This window comes from Musa acuminata, chromosome BXJ3-4 (genome assembly GCF_036884655.1).
Source record: "Musa acuminata AAA Group cultivar baxijiao chromosome BXJ3-4, Cavendish_Baxijiao_AAA, whole genome shotgun sequence".
Classification (NCBI taxonomy): Eukaryota; Viridiplantae; Streptophyta; class Magnoliopsida; order Zingiberales; family Musaceae; genus Musa; species Musa acuminata.
In genome coordinates, this window is record NC_088352.1 from 3511539 (window position 1) to 3526057 (window position 14519).

Sequence of the window (14519 nt, forward strand, 5' to 3'; positions counted from 1 at the left end):
ATTGAAAGGGCCATCAACCCACATCACTTTCCTACAAGCATAGATTAGGCAGTACCTCTGGAATGTCCCTCCATGCCAATTTATCCCAGCTAGAAGATGATCCATGCAACTGCACAAACAGACACACAGTGGTGAAGGCTATAGAGAGGCAAAGCAGTGCAGGGAGATGGTGTTCCTGGTGGACCATCAGTGTTCTCCAATTCTATCTCTATCTTACAAGAGTGCAGGTGCACATCCTAGCTGCTGAAAGAAAGGTAAAACAAGGAGAACAATGAGTGCACAATCACATCCAAAGCCCCACTCTAAGTCTATAACAAATACCAGCAATGATAGAAAGAAGCATGATAATGACTAATTTTATCTAAATTTAAACCCCAACTGACTTACAAGTTTTCTCCTTGATGAGCAAAATGATTACAAGTAGTCATGATAGTTTAGGGTAAGTGATCCACTACTCTTATCCATTTATCTATTGATAACAAGATGTATGAGATCAAAATTTATTTTTATTATTTATTTTAAAATCTAAATAAACATAGTGGATGGTAAGTAGGTGAGTTGGAAGGCTACAATAAGGGTGATGTGGGGGTGATGTCACATCTAATTATTGGCTTGTGAGAATGTTTAGGGGTGATTTGGTCCATACAAATAATATTTTCCTTTTGAGAATTTACACCATTTTGGTTGGAATGAATCATTAAGCACATAATGTCTTTGTGGTGCCAATTAGGAAAAATGCATTTATGGACACAAATTATTTATGATCCTACCATTTTTTTTTTACCATTATTCTTTTTTGCTATGTCATTGCCGAAATATTTTAATTACTGGCTTATTTTTTTATTTTTTTGTATGTATTTAATATTGAAATAACCCACTTTGAAATTTTTCAAGAAAAATATTCTTATTTTTGGGGTATTAATGTTAAACATGATATAATTTGTATGTTCAAACTTAATACAACAGGAGACATTATCAATATTAAAAACTTTTTTTGTAATATAAAAAATAAAAGATCTAAGTCTACAGGAAATGAATTACTCTTAAGGCCAAAAAAAGTTTTTCGGCCCGATTAGTCAATTGATTAGTAAAATAATTTCTTTTACACAATATATATATATATATATATATTATTTTACAATCATACATGGTAGAAATCAAGTGAAAAACATCCCTAAAATTATTTAAAATTCTCCAAAGGGAGCAAAAAATTATCTAATAAGTAACATAATTATTTTTAGATGTAAATCCAAAATGACATGAATTCGCGCCAGTGCATAATATGGCAAATGTTAAATATCAAAAATATAAACGATCAATCTTATCTTATCTATCAACTTAAGTATTAAGATGACTAATAGTTAATTAAATTTAACAATACTTTTTTGATTGAAAAATATAAAAATAAGCTATTTAGACTGTTAAGTGATATAATCATTATTTTTTATCACTCGACACATAGAATCTTGTTAATGTCTAAGAGAAATATTTTCTCGAGTCATGTCAATAATCGAAGATGGAAACAAATTTGTTGAGTATGCATGTCATCGGAATATTTTCTCACTAAATATTTTCTCACTAAATCGATAATAATAATAATAATAAATCTATAAAAATATTTTCTCACTAAATCGATAATAATAATAATAATAATAATAATAATAATAATAATGCTACATAAAACAACATTAAGAAGTAAGTTTTCAAAAATTAACCAGCACTTGTAAGTTTTAGATAATTTTGGATACATGCGAACTTGACCATAAGATAAATTTGTGATATAATCTTTGCATAAAAGACAATATACAAGTATCTTCCCCTCAAATTAAAGAGGGAAAAGAGGGATAAGGAACATGAGATACAAATATTTTTCATCTTCAAAATTTATTTTTTCTTTCTTTCGGGTTCCAAATACTCAAAAACAGACGTGATAGTACTCGAAAAAAAAATGGAACAACGCTTTTGATTGGATCCGAATCCAACAAAGTAGTTAGACATTCAACTCTAATCTAAAGCTGAAACCGATTACATTTGGATACATGAATAGTCAAAACAAATATGTAATGGAAGATATTTGACTAAGTGAGTCGAATATATATGGATATTAAAAAAATATTATGTTATTTTAATTGCAGGATGACAACAAAAAAAGGGAATATTCAAATAATTTGGTACTTTTTTATATCTTTTTCTTGCCCATGAAAAAAGTTATTGAATATTTTTTAAATAAAAAGATAATAAAATAACAAAAAAAGGAATATTCAAATATTTTTATCTAATAATTAAGAAATAAATTACACAAAAGAAGATTCAAACTAAGAAACATAGAATAGTTTTTAAATAAAAAGATAATAAAATCATTTTTACATGTTTACGTAGGGTTAAGTAATAAATAAATTCAGAATTTATCAGAATATATAACGCTAGAAAACATAGAAAACGCGATAAAATTTATCTTCCTCGTAGATAATGGTAGAATTTATCTTCACATGCCTTACTTTGCACTCTTATTTATATAAATCAAAGACCAAATTAAATTTCAATATAATATCTATGCTTGTGAACTTAAAAGAAAACTCAACCTTTGGTGTTATGGAATCCAATAACCCAAAAGCCTCGTTCAAATCACAGCTCACGGAGCTAAACCATATATCTTCTTGAAGTTAAAGAAGACAAAAAATTATATTATTGTCCTATCTTGAAAACTGATGAATTGATTCATCATCGATCTTGAAAACCGATTACCTTATTGACAAATTAAAGGATGATTTGAGAGATTCTTAATGCCAAGTCTTCTGGTCGATACATGTGGATGATACCTCAACACCATATGCCAAATACATCAGTATCGTGTGACTAAACATATTAACACTATATATACGGTACATCGATGTCGGTACATCGACACCACATGATTAACATATCAACATCATATGAATTACCACTTTGGTGTCATATGGAGATCCTTTAGGATCACATAATCGATATGTGGTTGACAAACGTTCTAGTAATCATTTTTCTCTCTCATAATTGATGTCGATCACATAACTAACGAACCAAAAATCTATTATAAAAGTGCTCCCTAAGTATATTCTTGGACACTTTTTTAGTACTATTTAAATCATTGGTAGAATCATCTAAACCTAAAACTAACTTAAGCATCCGAGAACCGTTTATTAAAAATGTTTCAATGTAATTTTATAGGGTTTGATATCTTCGAAGTCTTTTATGTTTATATTATCAAAGGTCAATTTAGATATTATTTGTATGAACTGATGAAGCCTAAGAACTAATTTGTTCCCATCAACGGTACAAATCAATAATTTAAGCTTAATGCAAATGCTTCATTAAAGTTTATATTTATGATTTCTAGATTCTCATATTCCACTGCTAAACATTTGTGAATTCCGATGCAATGTGAAAAATTATATCATTCTATCAGAATCAATAGAGTCCAATTCTTTGGCATGTTAATGTCGAGAAGGATATCTAACTTACAAAACTAATGTTAGATTATTTTCGATGAAAATATTTTGAAGCTAAAATTAATATGTGAAGATATTGGATCATACCAACACGATCAAATATTGACTTATTATGACAATCATTGACGTGGAAGCTGACATGGGTGCCAATCGATAGCACACGTGCAAATTTATGCATATCGTATAATGCCAATTAAACTCATTAACCAAGTTGGCATATTATGTATCCCAAAGACAAAACCAGCAGCTTAAACCAAGTCCAACATAGACTTTGACCCCAACAAAAAGCTTCGGCGAGAAAAGGATCTCATCCCAAGTCAATGACGTGCATTGGCGATGCAGCGTACCAACGAATGTTGACCAGAAGAAAACCACGGCATCATTTGAAGGTGATTGTTGTTGTTCCAATTATAATTTTAAGCAAAAAATAGTTAAATTTAACTTATAAAAATATTTTGAATTAATAATTTAAACTATTACAAAAGGATCATCCATGCTGAGAGAGAGAATGATGTGAAACGATTACTTAGCCAAGTAGCATCGTATTAAGATTTGATTCTAACTTAAATTGATATCTTGTGAAAATAAATCTAATTATATGAGATGTTAGTAGTGCTGAAAACATCACTTGAAGGCAAGGTAAAGAAGGTTAGGATTGAAGTAAACATGCTAAGCAATTAGATAATACGTGGAAAACCTAATTTATGGTTTCGTTTGGAAAAATTGTTTGCTTCCAAGTATTTAATTAAAAGCTTCAATTGTTTTCCATTTCACTCGTGCAATATAACCAATATAGAGTTACAAATTAGCCTTTTGCATATTTCACTTTTATTTCTTTTATTTAACCAAAATATACGATGAATAATTTCTTGATTCATCTTAGATGATTTAAATCACTCGACATCTTTCTTGTCTTTTCTCATATATATAAAATATTGATGATATACTAGAAAAAAAAATATGGGTTATTATACCGAGTCAAAATGAATGAAAGAATAAAAAGAATAAATATGGGAAAACCATAATCTTTTATCTTGAACACAGATCTAGAAAGGTCATCGTAGGTCTTCTCTCCTTGTGTCACTGCAACACTCTTCCATCAAATTAAGATGTAAGAATGAATACAGTAACTCAAATTTTGCTCGCCAGATTAAAGATGGGACGACGGAGGAAGAGAAAAAGGTGGTGGCCATGACGAGGACGATGACGCCCACTCGCGATGCACGCTTTTGACCATCCAAAGCCATCATCGCGAGCACTCCAAAGTTTCCGAGTTCTATCCACGTCAATTGTGGAGGTCTGACACTCCAGAAAGAGACTTTGGTCAACCCCATGCCGTCCTAAAGGATTTGTACGTAGTTGAATTCAAACAGTTGGGTTCCACTTTCACCTCCTCGGTGAGAAGTTTCAATGGTTTGGTTGGAGTAAAAGGAGTTGAAATGTGGTGGTCACGAGCCTGTAAAGGTTCATAGTAGCGTGTTCTAATCACTTGCAAGTTCGCAATCGTTGAAGAAAGGCTGTGGTCAAAGCATATTACCTAATAGATTAGAAATATGCACTAATAGATGGGCTTTTTTACTTCAACTTTGACCGATTATAGTTGAAAGCCTAGTCGTCCTGATTTTTACGAAAAGTAATTAATATTCGATTTTTAAATTATTTTTTGATAGTTTTATTATATATATAATTTTTTCTCTTGTTTTAATATGTTTTTGCTATTTTATTTTGTCGCTTTTTCGTTAAAATAGATTAGTCAAGTTATTCCATAGGAAGGATAATACCGATATATAATTTCTTCGCTAATTTTAATATATTTTTATTATTTAATTGTATTATTGGATCCGCTAGAAGAAGATAGTATCTTATCGGTTGAATCTTGACTTAATATAATCAAAAAAGCAAGCAAAATTGACTTAATAATTCTTCAAAATTATCGATTGAGTCTTGAGGTAAAAATATCGATAAATCTTACACCATGATTCGTTTTAAACTTTATTCCCATGTTTCATCATTTTAAATATTTTATTAGTTTCTTAATTGAAATCGAAATAGCTTATTGAACATTTAAAACTTCTTATTATAAGGATGATAAAAGGATAAAATCGAAAAGCAAGAAAAATTGACATATTAATTATTCAATAATTTATTAAAAAAAATAAAATTGATTACAAATGAATCGATGGAACGATCTCTCGGCGGCCGACAATGGCTTCACCTAATTCGATTCTTGGATGTTGCTGAGGATTAGGTGCACGCCATGGGAAGGCCTCAGAGACAACATGATCCTGGGTGAGTGCGAGTAGGCCGGGGAGAGCGACAAGGAGAACCTGCGGAGGATGAGGCTCAGCACGATCTTGAACTCCATGAGAGTGAGGTTCCTCCCCACGCAGATCCTTCCCCCGAAGCCGAACGGCAAGTAGCCCATCCGGTGCTTGCACCCGCCGTGGAGATCCTCCTTGAACCTCTCCGGCTTGAACTCGTTCACGTCGTCTCCCCACAGCGCAGGGTCGTGGTGCATCCCCACGACGTCGACCCACATGTTGGTGCCCTTGGGGATCACCATGTCTCCCACCTGCACGTCCTCCCTCGCCTGCCTTTGGACGTTCGGCGCCGGCGAGTACAACCGGAGCACCTCGTTCCACACCCACCCCATCTGCAATCCCCCACCAGTAATTAAACCTTAGCTTGTGCTAGGGATGATGGAAAAGATGACTGCTCGAAGAAGGCAGTGCCTTTACCTTTGTCAGTTTCGAGAGCATGGATGGGTCGAGGGGCCTTCCTCCGGAGACTTCCATGACCTCCTCTCTCAGAGTTCTTTGCCATTCGGGGTACAGAGCCAGCAAGAGCAAGGTCCAAGATAGGGCGAGCGCAGTGGTCTCATGGCCGCCGAAGAAGAAGGTCTTGCACTCGTCGACGAGCTTCCGGATCGTGAGCTTCCTCTCAAGTTGAGCGCTCTCTTGGTTTGCGGCGAGGAGCAGCCCGAGGAGGTCTTTCTGCGTGTTGCTGCTATCTTCTTCCTTCCTCGAACTGATGATGGCGAAGAGAAGTTGGTCGATCTCCTTCCCTAGTTTCCATGCCTCGTACGATCTTTTAGCGCACAAGAGCTTGCTGAAAGGGACTCCCACAAGGCAGTTCGACTTGAAGAGCATCTTTTGCATGAGCTGCAGCTTCTCGAACACCCTTTTGCCATTTTCCTCCCTGATCCCGAAGCTGGTCTTGGCGATGATCTCAGCTGCATTCTTGGTGATGCCTTCTTCGACATCGATTTCACGTCGGCCCGGGGCGACCTGCTCGCTCCACTCGTTTAGCATCTTATACGTCGTCTCTTCCATCACCCTCATCATGGCCTGCATGTTACAGCTCGGACTCAGAGAGGAGCATTTATAGAGACCATATAGATACACTGTGGTCACGGAAGCTTACGTACATTTAGGTTTGTCATGGAGAATGCTGGTGAGATGATATGCCTGCGGTGAGTCCAGTCGTCACCATCAACCATAAGCAGTCCGCTTCCAAACATTGGCTTTCTGTCGTGCTTGAACACATTTGGCTTACCCCATTTCTTGCCCATAGAACCGGAAGTTGCACGCTTGAGGAACTCGGGATCAGCAATATACAAGAAAGGCTCTGTTCCAAGCCAATAAACGAAGACCTTTCCTGCACGGTAACATAGAGTGTTCTTTAGTTACCGTAGCATTGTGCATGCGTGCATGGATGCAAAGCAGAAGCACACTTACCGTAATCGTTTCTCCACCGAGAGAAGTAAGGGAAGACAGAAGAGTGGATGTCATGTGTGATGCTCGAGGAGACCGGAGAAGGAGCCTCTCCCTTGTTGCTCATCTCCATCAAGTTCCCCAAGGGGAAAAGCGGTGAAGGGCCACCGAACCCATTCCTCCGGAGCCGGCGCCACGTTCTCGCCGGCCACACCCAGAAGACGGAGATGGCGCCGGCAAGCAAGAACAGCAGGAGGCCTCCCATGGCCAACCCCAAGCTTTGCGTAGAGATAAGAAGCGACTCCATGACTCAACTCGGATGCTCGTATGAGGAAGGACGACCGTGGGACATCCTTTTATAGTGGTGGAAAGGTGGCTCGCATTACGTCCCAGCACTAATAATCCAAGGGTTGAACGCTGACTTTTACATGGTCAAACACCATCTATCCTCCTAACGCTGCACACTGCTGCGCGGCTGCCTGCCTTCGGTCGTCGGAAACGTTTTCTTTTCCTTCGTGTCTCGTGCCATCAACTTATTCCAAAAGCACAGATCGCATTTCCTTGTCTGATTCGCGTGACGACCGGTTTCAGGCGACCTGAATTCACACGACCACATGAATCCGCTCTGAATTATTGTCATTTATTATTATTTCTCTTTGCAGTGATTTATTATGGATCATCGTTTGAATGCTTCTGCTGATTCAATCTGCATTTTTTTTTTCCTTCTTTCTGATACGCAAATCTCAGAATTGGGTTGGCGCTGGTGGAACAACTTGATCTTTCACATTGTAGATGTTCTCTATGTTGGGAACACGTTCGACGCAGATGCACTGACAATAAACAAGGGCTTTTGGTTCCAAAGGCAAAAGAACTGATTGAGACTGGTAACATTTTGGATCCCTACTTGATGACATCCGAGGAATTTCTAATCCTCGTACCAAACTGCGTTGACTGGTAAAATTAATATGAGATTTTCCGATTCGAATTCTACTAGCATATTCAAACCGCATATCAGTTCATACTGCTGCCTTTTCCTTTTCTTCTTTTTCTTTTTTTGAGTATAACCTTTCGATTAAAGTGAATAATGTGATTACATGCGATCGTAATTCTTTGACCACCCGAGCATGTCAATTGTGAGGAAGCACGCAAAGAATCAAACAGACATTTGGAGACGGCGATGGCGTTGTGTCGGTGCCACCGATCATTGCGCACAACATGACAGATACTTTGTGCTGTTTGCAGGGTGAAATTAAATGTGCAGCATGCGAGTTTTGGGAGACAAGGTTTGAAGATTGAAGTGTGTGTTTATATTAGGATGTCAACGAGGGAAGTACGGCTCAAACCTGCTTCCATGGAGATGCTATAATTGATAATTATATTGATTAGCTATAGAAAACAATCAGGAGTAGTGAGTTATCTGATAGAGAGCTACGCCATGTGCTGGCCGGGGCCGACCACCAAGCATGTTGTTTCGACGGCGGGGGAGAGGCGTGGTTTTGGGGTGGCTCTGTCGCGAGGAACGCGATGGCCGGTGGCGACACCTGCCCGCTTCGTGGTGCGGTAGAAGCTCGTACGATAGCTGGCATTTGCGTGCAGGCAACTGCTACCAAACCATGGCCGGCGACCGACCGAGAGTCCTAAACGTGCAATAGCTTGTTCATGGGTCTTGGTATGATACCCAAGACTGTCTTCTTCTTCATAAAAGCCTGTGGAAGACAAACATTACATTGGATTCTTCGAGACATGGCTTGAATAGTTTTCTTGGAATTCAAGTGAAAAATCAACTGCAGACAACTTCACAAGCCCTCATGCTGTTGTAGGATGACACAGAATGAGATTTATAAGGTTTGATGGGTTAGATTTGATTTCAGACAGGGGGGGAAGAAAGATAGATATTCTTTTCATTCAATCTTCTCACACAATTATAAAATTGCAACTTTTTTTTTTTCCTTTGTTTTCTCCACAACCCACCCTACTTACTAATCCTAAACTATTCATAATATTTCATAATATTCTGAAGCCCACATGCAACATATTAATATTAACATTTCTCCATATGCATTATTCTATAACACTCATAACTTTTATAAAATATTCAAATATATTTTTTGGTAATGCCTTGGTGAATATATATATTCTATTTGATCATTTGATGTTGTAATACTTCATTTGAATTTCACAATCTCAATTGATATTATTGATTTATTGTCACAAAAGTTTTTTGTTCCTTCAATTTGCTTTCCTTTTAAGATCATTTAGAATTCTTCTCAAACAAATTGCTTGAGAAGTAGCTATATATGTTGAAACTTCTATAGAGGATTATGCCCACTGATTGCTATTTTTTTTTAGCTCTAAAAAAATACACACATCATATCATTTTTGAACTCTTCTATCATTTTTTTACTATTTCTTGTGAACATCAAATCATTAACATAAAGAGTTACAATGATTATACTTGAACCTCGTAGGTTCACTAATAGTTCTAAATTTAATCATAATTGACCCTATACTATTGTGAGTAGTCTTTTACCACCGATCTTTCTTTGCAATGAATCTTGTAAATTGTATTTCACCTTATAAATTCATTTGACACCAACAATATCTTTGCTTTGAGGTCTATCTATTAGTTCTAAAGTCTTATTTTTTAGAATTACATCAATATCTTCTAAAGTCTATCAATCCATTTGACACCAACATACAGAAATTACATCTTCGATAATTGTCATTCAAACTTCTCATTTTGACTGGAGTTGAGTTGGGAGATTCTGAACTTAGAACTACAAGATGGTATAGTAGAACTTGAGGTATTCGAAGATGAACCCCTATTATTTACATTTTCTTGAACCTGGGTAACATTATTTTAATATATTCATATTTTTTTCTCTTTTTTTTTCAATTCAAAATAATACTTTTATCAAAAATAATATATGTATTGACTATTATGATGTATAACTAAGAAAGATTTCTGGTTGAATATCAGATTTTGATTATAAAATCAATCGGTGAATTAATGATCTAATCCATGTATTAAGATAAGTGATAAGTGAAAAAGATAAAATAATTAAAGAAGAATCAAATGTTGGATCAAAATCAATGATCGGACATAAGACCAGATGAATTAGGAGATACACTGAAAGATCGGAAGAACGCCAAGAGTCCGTTGGAAGTTTACCGAGAGTTAGATTGAATAATTGACGTGTCAGATAACTTAAATTCCTTGTATCGTAATTATTTTAACCTTAACTATCATACTTATAATTTTAATTTGAGTTAATTCAAGAATAAATCCTACTAACTCAATTAGAAATTAACTAGGCCCAAAATAAGACTAGTTAATTATTCAATTTGTCATTTACTTTTATCTTCAGATTCTCTAACTCTCCCTTTGGAGTTTAATATTTGACAATCTTAGCTTTTATATCTTCTTGAAACTCTTTTTTGCAAAAGATCCCATGCATTATTTGCTTTTGTAGACAGCATGATTCTTGAGAAGATTGCGTCTGAAACATCATCTTTCTAACAGCTACTGTATCTCTTTATTGTTTCTTTTTTTATCGAATTGTTTGATCTCTTGTCATGTTCCCATGTTATTAGTGTTATTATAATCATTCTTAATCAAATCCCAAAGATTAAGTGAAAAAGATAAGGTTCTCATCTTCACAAATCAGAAATTATAGTTTTCATTATTGAAAATTCGAATACTTGCATGTTGTCGGTTGAGGTTTGAGTTGCTATCATTTGTGGTGGTTGATCTTCTCCGATTGTTTTCCTTATAATTTGAGTCTTTAAGAATGATCAAGAGAAGGCTTTGGCTTTCATAGAATATGATTCTTTTCATTTGGTCTTCTCACACAATCATAAATTTAGAGCAATATTCTCTTTATTTTCTCCATAACCATGCAAATTAAGAACCTTGGCCAATATTTAATTTATTTTTTAAACTACCCCTAACATTTTATAATATTCTAAAGCCCACAAACAACACATTAATATTAACAAATGATGTACTTATCGTTTTACTTCATATATATATATATATATATATATATATATATATATATATTGTCAATAGCAATTTTCAAAATTTCTCTGTAATTGCTTGAGCTCTTAGCATGGTTGGATAAAGGTCTTCTTTGAGTTTGTCCCCTAATCCTTCTGGTCGTCGCTTGATCTCATTCGACAATCTTGAAGCCTGATAGGCACAGAATGCATGAACTGGAAATCTTTAGTCCCAAGATAAAGATCAGACATTATCAGAGTAATTTGCAACCAGATAAATGAACTATCGACGACAACACTTTGATCAAATCCGCATATCTTACTGCCAAATTCAGTGACATGCACCTTGCAGGTGCTATCACATTCCTCTTCCTATCTGCAATCCCCACCTTGTCCCTGTTTTGCACCACCACTGTAGTCAGCATTGCTGCCACACCAGAACTCAATGGATGTCCTGCTAAAGTAAGTGTGTAATCTGGATGCTTCTGCAACAGTTCCTTCAAGACATCACATTCGGCAGACCATTGTGCACATATCCTCCATCAAATTTCCTCTTCCCAAGCCTGTTGTCTAACAAGACAGCAAGAACTACATCGGCATGAGCGTGATCAAGGTAGATCAAGTAAGGCGGCGCATTGCCATGGGTGTCTTCGTATGTTTTCCTGCGGACCACCCGCTGAGGATTCATTCGGTACCCTGCCGGTGGCGCCCAACGGAAGTTATCAAGGTCATCCTCGTAGACCGCAAGGATGTAGCGGCAGAGTCTTTAACTCAACGGCCTTGGCAAGACGCCAGGTCTCGCTGTCATGGCCGGCGCTGCGCAACAGGCGCTTCCAGGCCCAGCGACCGTACGCAAGGCAGTAGACGCACTCGAGAAGGGGGATGCCACAGGCGAGAGACAACCGGAAGGCCTACGAATCGCGCATTGCTGCAAGAAACGATCTTTCGACTGGTATCTTTCCGATCGACACCGCTGAAAGGATCTGTGGCCTCCGATTGCAGCTTAGGGTAGACGACATCAAATCATGGGAATTCGTAAACAACAGGACACCAAATCGAGCAAAAATTTGGGTCTTGGAACCCTAGATTGGAGCAAGATGCGGTTCAAATCTAGGGTTTCCGTCGGAACTGGAGTCTTCTTTTTCCCTAAAAGAAATAAAATGTAAAACATAAATAAAAAACTGAATCTTTGAGACGGTTTTGGTGAACAATAATTCATCAAATGACAATGTGAATGGATCAGAAATTACAGAGACATTTTTGGTGAAGAAGATGGAATCCGGCAGCATCCATGGCGTAACAAAGGACAGAATTCATTGTCTGAAATGAAGTGGCAATTAATTCTTCTAATCCCAAAGGTCAGAAAGATGAAATGAATAGTCTGTGGGAAAAGGGAACAAAAATTAAGGGATCAAGAACAGCATCACATTCTCCAACAACAAGAAGATGTAGGTACGAGGTGTGTCTGTATAGACATTTGCGAACACATCAACACAAACACAAACCATGGGTAATGGTTTTTAGCAGCAGCTGCTGCTTGATTCCAGCTTCAGGATCCGAAAGATGTGGCGGCAGAACTGGGTTGGGTCGGGAAGATGCGAGGGATTCCTGACTTAGACTCATTCGAAGGGTAAGTTAGGTCTCTCGTAGTATTTTTTTTCCTCGCTTTGTCCGGGAGGAGGGGATTAACTTTTATACCTATTTGTCAAAGGGTCGACCGTACAAGATTTATTAATAATCCATGATACCTCGGGAGGTCGATCCATGCGGCTCGGGTCGACTTGTATGGCTCCATGCCATGCGACGTCGCTTTGTGTCATTACGGATGGTTCGAAGTAGGGCAGTGCCACCTCGTACAAATCCGGGCGACATAGGTACAACTCCCGTCGCCCTCAGTTCCGAAGTGCTTTGTCAGCGCACGTGCACCATGTCGGCCATGAAGTGGTTGTCGCCCTTTGCAACACTAGTTATGCCAAAATATACCATATCACAAGTAAACCATGTGGGTGTGATAAAAAGAAGACGAATTTAGGTCATTTCTTCTTGTAGGGTCTGATGATCATGTGAAAAAACTATGATCGAAAAATAGTAAACGTGAAGGATGAGATAATTTTTTTTAATTATATATTAACTCTATAATTAATGATCTTTCGTATCTTGATTCCTATATTTTTAAAAATTATTAAGATTCTTATATTTATGAAAATAAAATATTTAATCTATTTATCTTCACGTCATCGATTTTTTGCTGATATGTCTCACTTCAGTTTATCATTGAGCACATGCGATATTTTCATCAGCAAAGTCAATAATGTGAGAAGAAACAAGATTAAATATTTTATTTTTATAAATATAGAAATCCTAATATAATTTTTGAAAATATAAAAAATGAGATACTAAAGGTACCAAAGGATACCATGTAATTAGCCTAGAATAAAGATTTAGTATCTGATGTAATTAGCCTAGAATAAACATGATGTCTTTTGCTACAAAATAACTGCAAAGCTAGAGAGGAGGAATAATGGATATTAGCCTCATTGCTTTAACATATGAAAAGCGAAAATGTTGACATTCCAAAAAAACTTGTTGGATAAAATTTTATGCTCTCAATGTTTAGTAAATATATGTCTAAAAAAATTGTCAAATAAGGTTTCCAACTCTTATACATTCTTGATGCGTAAGTATAGATACAAATCTTAAACCAATTTATTGTAATTATTTATAGTAGTCTTAGTTATATGATTGACTTTCATGCTATATAATAAAAGAGATGACATATGGTCCATAAATTTCTAAGGAAAACGCTTTAAGATTCTAAAAAGAAAGGTTTTATAGATAGTAAACCTAAGCCTAAAAAATTTCAAGTTTTTACTTGAAAGGACTACCAAGTGTAATTTATGATTACCTTAAAGTCTTATGATGCCAAAATTTCAATAATTTGAAGAATAAATTGGTAAAGATCTAAAAAATGCTTGATGAGTTCACTAATGAATCATAATTTTCGAGGATGCCATATATCTTAGTTGATAAATTTTTTGACTATTTATCGTAAAGTCTTACGTTCGAATCTTAACTTAATTCATCATTTATTCTTTATAAAAATAAAATTTTAATTTTCACTTATTAAATCTTAGTAGTCCATTATCTCAAAAATATCTTATTCCTATTTGAATTGTAATTATAATTCTATTTTTAATTTTATCATTAGAGTCAAATTAATTCTCTGACATCCTAAAAACTTTTTATATTCATATTCTAAATTACATAAAAAAAATTATAGAATCCTAAAACAAAGAAATTTTGTGAGGATAGGGGGTTGTCC

The 14519-nt window shown here is 35.9% G+C and overlaps 1 protein-coding gene across 1 annotated transcript; it reads right to left on the reverse strand.

Annotated features, from left to right (window-relative positions):
* Positions 1–5640: 5640 nt before the first annotated feature.
* On the reverse strand, positions 5641–7494 carry LOC135635130 (cytokinin hydroxylase-like). Its single transcript, XM_065146002.1, has 4 exons — positions 7223–7494; positions 6913–7142; positions 6224–6832; positions 5641–6138 (listed from the first exon to the last, which is right to left on the reverse strand). The coding sequence occupies exons 1-4, from the start codon at positions 7461–7463 to the stop codon at positions 5701–5703; spliced, it is 1518 nt and encodes a 505-aa protein (XP_065002074.1). The 5' UTR covers positions 7464–7494; the 3' UTR covers positions 5641–5700.
* Positions 7495–14519: the final 7025 nt, after the last annotated feature.

Coding starts and splice junctions, on each gene's coding strand:
- LOC135635130 (XM_065146002.1), bottom strand. CDS start 7,463: ATGGGAGGCCTCCTGCTGTTCTTGCTTGCCGGCGCCATCTCCGTCTTC. Junction 6,833..6,912: donor TCTCCATGACAAACCTAAAT/GTACGTAAGCTT, acceptor TGTAACATGCAG/GCCATGATGAGGGTGATGGA. Junction 6,139..6,223: donor TGCTCTCGAAACTGACAAAG/GTAAAGGCACTG, acceptor GGGGGATTGCAG/ATGGGGTGGGTGTGGAACGA.